Here is a 15,639-nt window from a genome sequence, read left to right as displayed (position 1 = left end):
TTTTGGTTAGGAAGTAATTTAAATTGCACTACCTTTAGTCTCCACACTGGTGATTATGGGAGTGAGACCAGTAGATTTTGGGTTGGATGTGTGTTCTCACTCATGAGTGGAAAACTACTCTAAAGACTTGTCATTCTTTGTACGTGTGACAAATTACTTGCTATATTTCATGATTTCCTTTTTTTTGACATTTCAGCTTGGAAATACAATTTTAAATTCATTCACAATGGGATCCATCATCTTAGAATAGACAATAATTTCTGATGTGGTTCATTTTTTTAACCAGAATAAAAGATATTTTGTCCTTTTGATACGAACATTACTTTAATCATATCACCTCACGGCAGTAACAGACATGCTCATGAATAATTCATAAATATTTTTGGAGCATTATTTTAAGTGACTATATGCAAATCATACATTTTTCTATACCATTACTGTTAGAATATGGAAATCAGATTTATTTTTAGGCAATGACCACATTGTGTAAAAATAATACATTTACTTATTTCAAAACCTTTTATTGTTTTTTATGACAACTTAATATCAAAATTGTCATTTATCAAAACCTGCTGGATTATGTCTTGCTGGGCCTTCTGCTCAGCATGTCAGTGCTTCTGACATCTCCCAGACCCAGACAGTGGTCTCTGCTAGACCTCCTCTAAGGACAGAAGAAGTTTCAGAAGCTCTGCTTGGCTGCTGTGATTTCACTAAGACTGAGTGACATGAACTCAGGTCTCCTTGTACAGGGACTTCACTAACCCTTTGGTGATTACAGACCTAAAGCCCTACTCACGACATTACTTTCCTGTGAGACTCCCAGTGGCACAGGCTCCACCCAGGAAGCCACGCAGCAGTGCCTTCAACTCTGTGGTTCTTCGCAAGAAACATATTTGGCTCCTTTGTGGGTCCACATCAACTGCCATCACCACCACCATCCACCTCCCACCCACCATAAACCAAGGGCAGTTTAATTGAACAATAGCCGACCTCTCCTGTATCCCCTCAGGCCCCTATTCCTGCAGTCTGTCCAATCTTGAATTCTGAACTTTGGGAAATAAAAAAGTTTCCATCATCCTTTATTTTCCCAGTGATCCACAGAAAATACCACATCTTTAGTATACTACATCTTCCAGGATTTGCTTTTTATTTCTAAAACCAGCTTTTGGAGTTTCAAGAACTCCCTTTTTCTATCAGTGAGAGATAATTGTAATTAAAAAAAAGTTTCAGTATTAGTATCTTGTATCTGCTATGAAATTACAAAATCTATTTGATGCTCACTACCAAGATTTCACTGACTGTCCTCAGCCAGCTCCCTCTGAGGAGAACTAGTGGAGAATGCTGTCTCTACTATCTTACGGAGTGGGCAATGAGTGCTAAATAGAAGAAGTGAAAGTTAAAAAAAAAAAACTAGGAAAATGCCAATTTTAAATATAACCAAATATTTTCTTAAAAATATGGCCGGGTGTGCTGGCTCATGCTGTAATGCCAGCACTCTGGTAGGCTAAGCCCAGTGGATCAATTGAGGTCAGGAGTTGGAGACCAGCCTGGCCAACATGGTGAAACCCCGTCTCTACTAATAATACAAAAATTAGCTGGGCATGTTGGCGAGAGCCTGTAATCTCAGCTACTTGAGAGACGAGGCAGGAGAATCGCTTGAAACTGGGAAGCAGAGGTTGCAGTGAGCTGTGATCATTGCTCCACTGCACTCCAGCCTGGGCGATAGAGGGAGACTCTGTCTCAAAAAAAATCTATATCTATCCATATCTATGTCTATATCTATATTTATATCTATATCTATCTATCTATCTATCTATCTATCTATCTATCTATCTATCTATCTATCCCAAACTGTTAAACCCTAAGATGTATTCAGTGTGTCTTGCCAGAAATGGTGAATTGTCTGGCTGTTTTGCTGAATAAATTTAATAAACAACTGTAGGCAAGGAGGGAGGATGAAGATGAGCTTCCATTCTCCTTTCCCTTTCATCCTGATTTTTAACTCACAGGGCCCTAGAACCTCCTCATACCCCTGTTATTTATGACTGTCAAGGCTGTGTCAGGTGACAGGTACATCGGCAAGAGCAGGAATTGGGCCCGATGACTCATGCCTCTAATCTCAGCACTTTGGGAGGCCGAATTGGGTGGATGACTTGAGCCCAGGATTTCAAGAGCAGCCTGGGCAACATGGTGAAACCCCATGACTACCAAAAATATATACAAAAATTAATCAGGCTTGATGGCATGCCCCCTGTGATTCCAGCTAGTCCGTAGGCTGAGGTAGGAAAATCACTTGAGCTTGGGATTTCAAGGTTGCAATGAGCCATAATTACACCGCTGCACTTCATGCTGGGTAACAGAGTTAGACCCTGTCTTGAAAACATAACGAAGTAAATAAACAGGTAGTGCTTGAGGTACAGCTGAGGATTCATGGCCCAGAGTCCTCAACAGCAAACCTGCCCCTAAGTTCTCCAACAGCCTCCCCTTTTGCAGACTCAGAGACCCTGCTGAGCTGCTCGCCAGACAAGCAGCACATGTGGGCAGCTGGACAATCCCAGCAGAGAGGTTTCTGTTCCAGGATGTAGCACTGTGGGGGACCAGTGTGTAGCTTGCATGCAGTAATAAACCCCAACATCCTCAGCCTCCACCGGGCTGATTTTCAGTGTGAAATCAATGCCTGACCCACTGCCACTGAACCTGTCTGGGACCCCAGAAAACTGGTTGGAAACCTTGTAGATTAGACACCGTGAAAGCTGGCCTGGCTTCTGCAGCTATCAATGTAAATAGGTGTTTCCATTACTATGCAGGAGGCTCCGACTAGACCTGCAGGAGATGGAGGCCAGCTCTCCAGGGGTGATGGAGAGGGACAGTGGAGTCTGGGTCAACAGAATGTCCCCACTAGATCCTGGAATGATGACAGAAAAGGGCAAAGTTATGTACAAATATTGTGCATCATGTTCATAATTTTCCATTTATTATTTCAGCCTGTATAATTTCTTTGCAATTTCAAGAATATCCAATTTCAAAAAGAACTCCACAGATGCAAGGCACAAAGTGGTCTCCCATACCATCATCCTCTTTCTAAGACTTGCGTTTCTTCAGGGCACATATCCTTCCTTCTAAAATCTTCCTCCCTCTCAGAGATCAGTACATCATATGCCTCATGCTGCAGAACAAGACCTGCACATCTAACATGTGGAGTGAACACACATGGGAGGCATTGGGCCCCCAGAGCTCACCCTCACACCCCATTGTCCTCCCTCATCTCCCTGCTGTCCTTACCAGGGACCCAGAGCATTAGCAGCCCCAGGAGCTGAGCAGGGAGCCTCATTGTGAGAAGGTGCCCTGAGGAGTCCTGATCAGTCAAGGCAAGGTTAGAGCTGAGCTTTTATCTCAGACTCACAAGGGAGGGTCCTCCCTAGGGGACAATATGCAAATCCCCTTGTGGGTGCAGTGGGGTGGAAAGAGCCAAGGGGATGCTGGGAGCCTCTCTTGAGGGCAAAATGACTTAAATATTGTCTCTGTTTAGAGAGAAACCAGTAGAGATAAAATCTGTGCTGCATGAGTAGGATAAATTCCCTTTTCTCTTTGTCTTCTCTCTTAGATTTCTTGTTTCTTAGAATTTCCCAGGTGCATTTCTCACTTCTCCTTAGCAAGGTTAAGATTCCGTAAACATACGATGATTCTTATTTTTTAATTCATATTGGATTCAGGGTGCAGGATTGGCTTCTTACACTTTTTAATTGATATAAAACAATCACAAAGGCTGGAAATGTTAAATATGCAACTAAGTTTTACGTATGTTCACCATCCAGATGAATCTCTAGAATATTTCAAATTCTCCAGATTCATCCCTTGTGCACCTTCCCAGGCAACAACTGCTCCCCCATCCCAATCAAGGTAACTGGTATTCAGATATTCATTATAATAATTTGGTTTTCCCTGTGCTACAATCTCATATAAATAGAAGTGAACACTTTTGTTTGGCTGTCTCTTGCTTCTTTCTTGTTTCTTTATTATTTTTGAAGTCTTCTTTTCTCGCTGTGCATTCAAGCTACGATCTGCTGTGATTTCCTGTGATTTTGAAGAATTTCCTCTTGAATGTTTTATAGAGCACATCTCTGCAAGTAATCATTTGTCTTCATTTTTTAATAAAGAAATGTTTTTACTTTACCTTTATTTTTGAAACATGTTTTAACTGGATATTGAACCCTTTGCTGAGTCCCCCGAACCCGGCATTTAAATATGTAATCCCGCTGTCTTCTAGCCTCTATCAGTCTTGTGAACAGTTAGCCAATTATTCTATTATTGTTTTTCTGGTAAAATGAGCCCGTTTTTTCTTGATACAATTGAGATTTTCTCTTTGTCTGGTTCAGCGTTTTAACTATAATATGTATAGTCGTAGTTTATCCTGAATGGTTACACTATCTGTTATATAATATAATAATTATATAATATGTATAGTTATATAATATGTATAGTTGTAGTTTATCCTGAATGGTTACACCAGCATTTAGGATAATGCATGGCATTTATCCTGAATAAGTTTCATTATTTTTTCAGTGATTTTTGTCTTGATCTTATAGACCAACGTCTTTTATTACTCTTGATGTATTCGCCGTTATTTCTCAGCACTCTCAAGTATGCCATCTCCCAGTGATCATTTCTGTGTGGTTTTTCTCTGCATTTCACTCCACTGTGTGGCTGTATATTGTTTTATGTCTTAGGCAATTTCCACAGCAGCCACAGGGTTAGGCTGCTGGTGCACTTGGAGTGACAGTGCAGTTGGAGTGTCAGCAAATCTGGGCATGGGTCTGGGCTGGTCCACATGGAGCTGGCTCGGTGTCTGAGTTGCCAGCCGTGGATGAGGCCCTGGAGCCTGGGTTTAGGGCAATGAAGCCCCATCCTAGGCAGCACAGCAGGGGCTGCTTCTTGAGAGAGTGTGGGAGGAGGGTTTCACAGCATCTTCCTCTCTGGGGTGATATGATTATAGCTGCAGGTTACCTTAATGCCAAAAGCACCAGTGTCCTCTGGAGCAGGCTGCTGTAATCCTCAACAATGAATCCTAATGGGCATCCACTGGGAATGTTGTAGGGTCGGGGCTGCCTGGGGGTTTACCTAGGTCATTAGCTGCAAAGGCTGCAGGGTCCTCCACAGAGCAGGCCATGGGGAGTGCAGTGGCCCTGCCTCTTGGCTGATAACAATTGCCTCCTGCTTGTTTCATTTTAGAGGTCTCAGGACTCTCAGGCATGCCGTCTTCCGGTGATGCTTTCTGTATGGTTATTCTGGCCGTTTTTTCTAATTGTGTTCCTGCACATTCTTAACTGGGCTCTTGAACACTCCAAGGGCTATTTTCCGTCTTGGATAGCTGTCCCATTGTTGGTCTTGCTTTTGTTTTTGTGTTTGTATTTTTTGGGGTAGGCAGGCGAAGGCTGGTGTCTCCTAGTCAGTCATCTTGCTGATATCACTCCCCTAGGACATCATTTTGATGATGCGGTAACACTATCATGGAATAATACTTGGGCATGTTGAGGTAAGAATTAGAGTGTTTAGCATGTGGGAGGAATGTGAATTGCTTTGGTCACAGGGTGGACTGATGCCTGTTGTATTCTCCAACAAGGCTGTGACAAGATCTCCTATCCTACATTTTTTTCTAACAGGGTGATCTTGACTCTCCTCCCACTGAACCTACTGCCTTATACTTCCTTCTGTTGAATTTTGGTAGGCATGCCACTGTGTAGAAGCAATGCTGTTTGTCTTCTGAGGCTATAAGAGGTCATCGAGGCTGCATAACTTCTGCCTGCTCCTCCTCTGGAAGTTTCAAGTAAACCAAGCAGCCACATGAATTGGCAAACAACTCCAGCTGAGAACCTTACGTCTAATGTCATCCAGCTTTGAGACGACGCCTACCCTAGCCACTCACTGACTGCATGCTTAGGAAAGCCTGGCAGGAACCTTGTGGAGCCCAGGCAACATCCAGAACCATAGAGATGATAGGCAGTTGATTGCAGTTTTCATGTGTTATTAAGTTGGTGGGGAGTTTGTTTCGTGTGCATTAATAGTACCCAGAATACCAACTTACAGAAGGAATATGGAAGTAGAAAGTCAACTATTGATAGTAGATGAATCTGGGTCAAATTTATATTTCTTACAGTGTTTTTCCAACTTGTCACTGTTTGATATTATGGTAAAATAAAAAGTTATAAAGAGTATGTGCAAATGTACAAAAGGTTACTGAGAGAGAATCAAGGAGACTCAATAAGCGAAAGGTTTTACCATGTTCTTGTATTAGGAAACTTAATATTGTCAATATAATAACTCTCTCCAAATTAATTGAATACTGTGACAATCAAAATCCCTGTGAATTTTGTTGAAATTTAAAAGCTGTTTCTAACTTAGATGGATATTCAAAGAGGCAGAAAAACAAACAAACAAACAAAAACAACCATGGTAATCTTACATAATAAGAAAAGGATTGGAAGATTAACACTTCCCAATATTGAAGCTTATATTAAGCAACAGGAATGAAAACAGTATGGTATGGGTGAAGGCTGAGACAGATAACCCTGTGCAATGAGTCAGAGAATCTAAAACCAGATCTGCATGTATATATAGTCACTCAATTTACAATAAAAGTGCTACAGCAATTGTCTCAAACCATTTGTACAAAAAAAACCCACTTTAGATTGGATAATTAACAAACAACATAAATTTATTTTTTTCATGGTTATAAAGGCTGTGAATTCCAAGGTCAAGATGCTGGCAATCTCGGTGTCTGGTGAGGACTGCTCCTGCTTCCAAGATTGCACCCTGTGGCTGCGTTGTCCCATGTTGGAGGTGGAAAGGCAAAAGTGGCAAGTCTGTGTAAAGCCACCTTATTAGGCAGGAATCTCATTCACCAGTGCTGAGCCCTCATGACCTAATCACCTCCCAAAGGGTCTACTTTCTAATACTGTTGCCTTGAGATTCAGTTTTAACAGGAACTTTGGAGGTGACGCAGACATTCAGGCCATAGCAGTGATGTAGTAGAAAAAAATTCTAATAACTGAATTATATTGGATCAATTAGATATCCATATTACATCAAAATGAATCTTAACCTCTTCATTTTACTTCTACACTGATACAAATATCAACTGTAAATTAGAAACTGAAATGTGAAAGGCAAAAGAATAAAGTTTTTAGAAAATAGTATAAAAAGATATTTCATGAATATGCATGTAGGAAAGATTTCTTAAAGAGAATATGCAAAGCACTAAGCATGAAAAAGACTAATAAATTAGTTTGCATTAATATATTTTTGTAGCTTTAAAGAAATAAATTACAAAATGTTATTTGATACATACATATAAAAGAAATAAACTACATTAGGAGATAGGAATGTGCGATTGTGGATAACCTCAAATGAGATATAAGTTATTGCCCCAACTTGCATTTTGTCAGTTAGAGTCACAGGAGCTTATCACATTGCTACTAATCACCAAACGAATGACTGAGTTTCGAATAAATAAACAACAAATAGCCAAAGATGAAACTGCGTCATGATCAAGACATTATAATTAACAGATTATCATTGTTGAGTATTATTAATTGAAATAAACAAATGTAATTGCTTGATTTTTAAAAGATTAGAGAGAAAAAAAACCAAATAAAATAGCCTGCCAATTTTCAAAGAAAATTTCTACAAAATATTTTACGTAATCAATAGAATGAAGAAAAAATATCAGGACCTGGATGAAAACGGAACGAACATATTTATTCATACTCATTTCACTCAGATGTAATGAGTGAAAAGGTAATCTATCAACACTGCTGATACATGAGAAAATAAAAATCTAAATGTACTTGTTTAAAAAAGCAACTAAGGGGCGGGACCATAGCAACCAGAACTGGCCCTGCCAATGAGCAAATAAGAAATATAAAAGTTGGAAGAACAGTCTCAGTTCACGAAGTAGAGTTATATGAGATTAAATAAAGAAAAGAAAGAGTGAAACAGACAGAAAATCAGGATTGAAAGTCAAACCCAATAAGGAAATATTTCCCTATATACTAGGCATTAGAACAGGGGTGATAAAGAGAAACATAATTTAAAATATTTATGCCTCTGTTATATAGTCATGAGTGCAAATTTAACAGACTCGGAAATCTAGGCAAAATTAGGTAGCAAACACACAGGTGATTTTTACATGTTAAAAAATCAGGATCCAATAAAAAACCAAAATCTAAGGGAGGTTTTTTTTTTCAGAGATAAAAATCAGGCTTGCCTCAGCAATGTAGTTTACAAACTCTGTTCCCAGAGAACAATGTAGTGATAGCTACATAACCACAAAAAGTGATTATGCCCATGCTTGTGAACTAAGGAAATGATCAAATATGAAGGAAACGTGCAATTTTGAAAATACACACCAACATAAATTTCATGACCATGTAAAAAAACAGAAAATCTTGAAAGATTTATTTTGATTCATCAAGAGTTTAAGCAGCATGCTCCAGTAAAGGAAGCTGTGCCTTGTGATTTTAAAAGGCTGTTGGTGGCTGGGAGCAGTGGCTCATGCCTGTAATCCCAGCACTTTGGGAGGCCGAGACAGGTGCATCACTTGAGGCCAGGAGTTTGAGACCAGCCTGGCCAACATGGTGAAATCCCGTCTCTACTAAAAATACAAAAATTAGCCGGTCTTGGTGGTGGGTGCCTGTAGTCCCAGCTACTTAGGAGGCTGAGGCAGGAGAATCGTTTGAACCCAGGAGGTCAAGGTTGCATTTACAAGGTTGCAGTTACATTTTTTGACACTTTACAAATATTAGTCCACATTCTTATACTTACATTTATGATTTATGATTGTGGAGCAGTCTGTTGTCATTCTATTAAGTGTTCCCTCCAAGGAAACAGTTTATTTTGGCTGCTTTTAAGAGATTCTTCATCTTTGGTGGTGGTTTCAAACTTAAAATATCATAATGAATCAGCCACCAAAGACAGAGAAATACTAAAAATCAGCCAAAATATATTGTTTTGCACATTCAAAACAAAGTAAATTTATGTTTTACACATCCAAAATGGGGATTGTTTGGCTTCCTGAATTCAATAATGTATTTGTTTACTCTGAAAAAACTATCAAATCAAACATTATATCCTTGAATATGTACTCTCCTCATCTTCTCTACTTAGTTCCCCTTTGTGCTACAGTCAATCACACATGATGCTGTTTATAAAGGACTTACGTGATACTCTCATCCTCCATATGTCACTACTACTCTCCTAGTTTACCTCTAATTGTCCATCTGTGACATTTTTTTACATCTATTATCCAAGTCACATTTTCTGCAGCTTCATTTAGTTGCTAAGCAAAGTTTTCACTAAACAGCAAATTTTACTTATTTCACTTTTTATTAATATAAATTATAATTTTTATTATTCAATGACTGGAAAATGTGAAAAAATTCATGTATATATTATATATATTTATATATGTATGTGTTATATAGATATACACAAAATTGCTATTGTAACAGTGGTTTTCATAGGAGTCTATAGCTACTGGAGATTTCGTTTTTCCTTAAAGATATTATATTTCCTTAAAAATATTTTCTTAAAGATATTCTATTTCTTAATTTATAGTAAGGATAATTCTTATGCTTTTATTAAAAACATAAATTAATAGGCCGGGTGCAGTTGCTCATGTCGGTAATTTCAGCTCTTTGAGAAAATGAGGCAAAACGATCACTTGAGCCCAGCAGTTTAAGGCTGCAGTGAGCTGTGATTCCACCACCACACTCCAGCCTGGGCTACAGAGCCAGAAAATATATATATAATATATGAATTGACAGTAATACATTAATACATTAAAACCAGAGATCAAGTCTTAAAAGCAACAGCAAAGCGCATTTCCAGTCTAGCTCAGTGATTATTAGAATTAAAGCCAACTTCAGGCAAAACACTTCCAAAAACATAAGAAAAAAAAAGAAAAAGGAGAAAAAAATTCCAGACTTTTGAAGACATTTATTAAAATCATAAATTGATGGTATCCTCTTTCCCATCTTTTGATGAGTAAAATATTCAAGTACTCCAAAAATTATCCACAAATTTGGTATTTGAGGGTTCATTTGTTTTAAACTCAGTGGTTCTTGATGAGAGGAAGTTTAAAGTGTGTTTATGGAGATTAGCCAAGGTGTTGAATCAATCATTTCCTCTCTTCTGGTGAAACCTAATCAAGAACCCTAATGGCTATCCTAAACTCCAAGAAATGTACAGCCTTTTCAAAATGAGTGTGATTTTTCAGAGATTCAAGATAAAGAGGTACAAGGAGCCAAGCTCATTCTTCTCTGGGACACACAGAGTGGCTTTGGAACTGGCTGTGAAGATGTCTGAAAGCTACTGCCACCATGTGGCGAGGCCCTGATCCCTGATCAGACTTTATATTATTACTTCTACAGCAAGTATCAGTGAGACCATAAGCATATTTCTAGGGTGAGAACACAGCTAACGGAGGAGGAGTTCCTGCTAGTTTTCCAATCCAAAACAGACTGCCCTACATTGAATTTTTCAACAAACTGAGCTTGTTTCTATGAAATGATGTCATTTGCTTAATTAGTAAAAATGTTTTTACTCTTATTTTGTTATCCTGTCTTCCTACATACTTGTGAACTGCAGTGAAGATTAATTTTACTTGTATCATTTATGTATTCACTAGTTGTTCCTATGTATTCTAAGAACTCAGAAAATAGTTTTCAGATATCTTGCAATTTTATACTTGTTGTATATCCTAAATTTTATGGAGAATATTTTATTCCATATGTTGTGTATAAATGTATTACCTTCAATTCTGAAGGTGACACATAAATATATGCACAAGACAAAATATTCTATAATATATAACTTAGGTAATATGTTGAATAATTTGAGGGTAATATTGTGTTTTAGAGTATACTAAATGCCTCTTTAGCATTTTGGGGTGAAATCTGATCAAATTTTGGGTGAAATCTGATGTGATGAAATTTCACCAAATGTTCAGTAAATAAATATTGCTTATTTATTTAGAAATTATTTTGCAGTGGTGGCTTGTGATTGAGATTTTTCGAAATACTTTAAAGGAGAAAATTATGACATCAAAATGAAATAATGAGAGTAAAATCTCAGTGAAATACAGTTTCCTAAACCAATCACTTTTTTTTTCTTTTGTACTAAATCGATCTTTCATAATCCAATCACAATGAGCATTAAGAATGGTTTTCAGAGTATTCAGGACCCATCGTCTAATGGTATAAATTGGTCCTAATTTCATACTCTTAAACCTCAAGCTTTTTGGAGTAAAGTCAAAACTCAACAAAATTGAGGTTTCTTTTCTTCTTTTCTTTCTTTTCTTTTCTCCTTCCTTCCTTCCTTCTTTTTCTTTCTTTTTGTGACAGGTATTGTTTTATTGCCCAGGCTGAAGAGCAGTGGCTCAATCTCAGTTGACTGCAACCTCAGGGTTCAAGCGATTCTTCTGCCCAGTCCCCTGAGTGACTGGGATTACAGGCATGTGCCACTGCTCCTGGCTGGTTTTTGTATTTTTAGTAGAGATGGGGTTTCCCCATATTGGCCGGGCTGGTCTCCAACCTGATCTACCAGCCTTGGCATCCCAAAGTGCTGGGATTACAGGTGTGAGCCACCATATCTGGCCTCTCTGAGGTTCATTTTTCTATGCAAAAGAAAAGGGTAGGATGTAGTGCCCTGTGAGTTATGCATGCATCTGACAATTTTACCTACAGATCTGAGAGCTCTCTTTGTGCCTCAGGTTCTATTTTTGTCTTATGCAAAATAAAGCCTATTCTACTCTAGACAGAAGTTTATCATTGAGTCACAACCTGAGTCGAATTTTGCTTTGGTCTTTGTTTCTCAGGGCATAAGATGAAGAAGCTTGAATCATACCTTTCCTAATTTCCTTCCTTCAGGAAAATGGTCTCAGACATCACACAAGCCTTCCAGAAAGAACCCATCTGCCTCTTCTGTCTGAACTAATGTGTAGACCCCATCACCACAGGCTGCAGCCCCAGCTTCTGTAGGCCCTGTCTCTGCCTTTCCTAGGAAGAAGCCAAAATTCCTACCTGCTGCCCACATGCTGGGAACTGTCACAGCAGGAGGACTTCAAAACCAATATTCTTCTGAAGAATCTAGTGTCCATTGCCAGAAAAGCCAGTCTCTGGCAATTCCTGAGTCCTAATGAGCAAATGTATGGAACCCACAGGGAGACAAAGAAGATATTTGGAGAGGTGGAAAAAGAGCCTGATTCATTTGCTGTGCTGGAACTCTCAGGAGCATGGGGCTCACACACACTGTGAGGGGCAGCTAAGGAACACTGGGTAAGTGATGGCTCTGAGAGCACTTTGAAAGCTGGAGGATGGCACAGGTAAAGAGATTAGGGGAAGATGAAGAGCATGACGAGTAATCTGTTCTGTACCGGATGTCGTGTAGTGCCTAGGTATGAATGATAAAATAATAAATATAATGTGAGTGTACTTTCCTTCCTGGAGCTTGCATGTCACTGAGGGTGTGATGAAGTTAATAATCATTGTAACAATTTCACTACTTAATGCAGTGTTCAAGGCACTGTAAAGAGCTCAATATCAGAAGAGTTTCTGGCTATCCAAACTACAAGTTAAAAAGTCTTTTCTATAAGAAACCTATTTACCAACACTGGAAATAATAGAATAAAACACGCTAGAATTAGCAAGGCACGGTGTCAGTAGATTCCAATTCTGTTGCAAGGTGCCACATTATCTGTAAATTAGCCCTGCCTATGATTTTCCTATTAAACTTGTTGCGTTACACGTTGTGGTTATACAGTCCAAGATCTTCCCAAATCTCTTTCATATCTCATCCCTTGATTTCTTTATCACTGGGGGTCTGAAACCTAAAATGATTTGCTTCTCTGATGTTCACATTCATAGTTCTTTTACAGAAGATTATGAAGCAAATGAGATGTTTGTGGGCAAAAATTCAAGAAAACCAAAGAAATTTAAATGAGGAAAGCAGGAAAACCAACCAGTGGATTGCAAGTATTAGGCCTTTTCCCTCAGATGTAGCCTCAGACAGACATGCTAGAAATGTATCCACTTATCACTTGAATGGAAATCATCTTGGTAGGATTTGAGGAAGATTTTTCTCATGGCTTCCAATCCTGAGGGTACAATGCAGCATTGATTACTGCTCAGAGAGAGTGGTCAGGCTATGGAGTAGGAAGACCTGGTACTAAAAACTAATTTAAAAACACAGAGATCACAATACTGCAAAAAATTATTTGTGAATCAACCATAAATTCCAATGGCTCTCATGTAGGCTTTCAGATATCAATGGATATATATTGAAGAAATGATCAATAATAACCTTTCTTCAGGTGTTTTAGGAAGTCATATAATGAATGAAAGTGGTTTGAGGAAAGAATGAATTTGGCTGTCAGTATTATTAAGAAACAATACAAATAAATGAAAGGAAGACAGGAATGATTGATTTCATGGTTCTGTCAAGTGGGAAGACACGAGTTTATGTACTTAGCTTATTGGTAGAATACATGAGTCAGGCTAGGCTCGGTGGTTCATGTCTGTAATCCCAATAATTTGGGAAGACTACTTGAGACCAGGAGTTTCCAACCAGCCTGGCCATCAACATAGTGAGACCGTGATCTTTATTTTAAAGAAAGGATGAAAGAGATAAAGAAAAGAAAACGAGTCAAAGTGAATAGAAGAGGTATAAGTGGAGGAGGATGAATTCAGAGTAAACATGTCATCTAGGAAATCCAGGTCCCCGCAGTGCCATGTGTAGCTACGGGCAGAGATAACTAGAGCTGAGTAGAGGAAGCTGCATTCAGTTCCCCATGAGAAGTAAAACAACATTTAGAGAAACTTACAGATGATGACAGAAGATTTTACAGCAACTTAAGAAAAGCAAAAAGACAAAATGGTTCAGAAAAAAAAAACACCTAAGAAAAATCTATGAGGAGCTGATAAAAATGTGACATAAACTAGATGTGGAGCTGCTCCAGGAAAGAACCAATAGTATGCCTAAAAAATGTTTGTAGTGTTTGAAGTTCATACCTTAGAACAAGCTTGCCCAACCCACAGTCTGTGGGCCACATACGGCCAAGGACGGCTTTGAATGTGGCCCAACACAAATTCCTAACCTTTCTTGAAACATGATGAGATTTTTGTTTGTCATTTTATTAAAGCTCATCAGCTATAGTTAATCTTAGTGTATTTCATGTGTGGCCCAAGACAATGCTTTTTCTAATGAGGCCCAGGGAAGCCAAAAGATTGCACACCCCTGGCTTAGGTGATATTATTTATTCAACACCATAGATATGTGTGTGTGTGGGGGTGTATATATATGTATATGTGTGTATACATATATATGTACCATATATATATATAATATATATCATATATGTGTCTCCTGCTTCTAAGAGGGAGGAACTTTTCCAAATAGAAATAACATAGGTGAAATGTAATTCTTATCCTAACCATGAACAAGCAAGCTTTTTTGGAATTTTTGAGTGGATGTAATTTTATATTCCCCTTTATCAAACACTGACCACAGGGAATATTCCCCTCTAATAAGCTTCTTTTGTAGCTTTTTTCTGAAAAACTGGACAAATGTAATGTGGGAGTCAGACAGCATGTGTCACTAAGCTGAGAACAGTTACATGTGCAGGTGACATTCGCATGTCCTGGCAGCATTGTCCAGCAAAGTCTTCCTTTCTTTGGGGATGGACCCTCTCTCCTCACCTGGAGCAGCTCCATGTCAGGCATGTGGCACGTCTCCCACAGCTCTCTGTACATGTCTTTCATCCTTTCTAAATGTTGGGTCATTCTCACTTGACTGTCTCGTAGTTGTTGGAAAAGCCCTTTTGCTTCTCTGTCCAGTGCCTGCAGAGGCAGTTGCTTCTCCTCATCGAGAAATAGACGCATCTTTTGATATTGAATATTGATTATCACCTTACTTAATGACACATAGTTCTGCGGAGACATTTGGTTAAAAGGATTACATACTCTCACTCTCAACAGAAAACTTCAAATAATTATATGCTGGGTGTAATCAAGCAATCTATAAACTTTCTGCCTCACTCTTGCAAGGAGTCTGAATATTTGTTATTTCTTTCTGTCCGTCTTTTTCAATGTTCCTATTCTCTCTCCCTCTTTAAATCAAAACCTATATAAAGACTTCTAGTTTCTCTTCCTGAGATGCTTCTTCACAGTTCTTACTGAGTCAATTATCTCCTCTCTTAATCTCCCTTTTAGGATTTTTCCATGTCTGATTCGCCTAAATGTTAAAAAACATTTAGCCATACACCATACTATGCAGATTGATTTTTCCTTTTACTATATTTTTACTCTATATACTATTTTATATACTATTCTATTTCTTTCCTCTTCCTCACACCGAATTTTGGTGAAATGTCTCATCTCCAGTGTCTGAAAAGGTTTATACCAACCTTCAAATTTGAACTAGAATACACATCATGCCATTTATCCAATAAACTAGAATTAATTTGATTAGCTTGTGTGGGCTTCTCTATTTGCAATTCCTATTACATCAATTATATCAAACCCCCCTCTACTAAAAATGCAAGAAAAAAACTAGCCAGCGACAGAGCCAGACTCCTTTCAAAAAATA

At 38.5% G+C, this 15,639-nt stretch overlaps 1 gene segment (V, D, J or C); it reads right to left on the bottom strand.

Annotated features, from left to right (window-relative positions):
* Nucleotides 1–2,495: 2,495 nt before the first annotated feature.
* Nucleotides 2,496–3,337, bottom strand: LOC101153307 (immunoglobulin kappa variable 2-29-like). The segment is given in 2 exon segments: nt 2,496–2,905; nt 3,283–3,337. Coding segments are annotated over 2 exon segments (459 nt in total).
* Nucleotides 3,338–15,639: the final 12,302 nt, after the last annotated feature.

This window comes from Gorilla gorilla, chromosome 12 (genome assembly GCF_029281585.2).
Source record: "Gorilla gorilla gorilla isolate KB3781 chromosome 12, NHGRI_mGorGor1-v2.1_pri, whole genome shotgun sequence".
In the NCBI taxonomy this organism is placed as follows: domain Eukaryota; kingdom Metazoa; phylum Chordata; class Mammalia; order Primates; family Hominidae; genus Gorilla; species Gorilla gorilla.
This window is presented reverse-complemented; position numbering and strand designations above follow the sequence as displayed.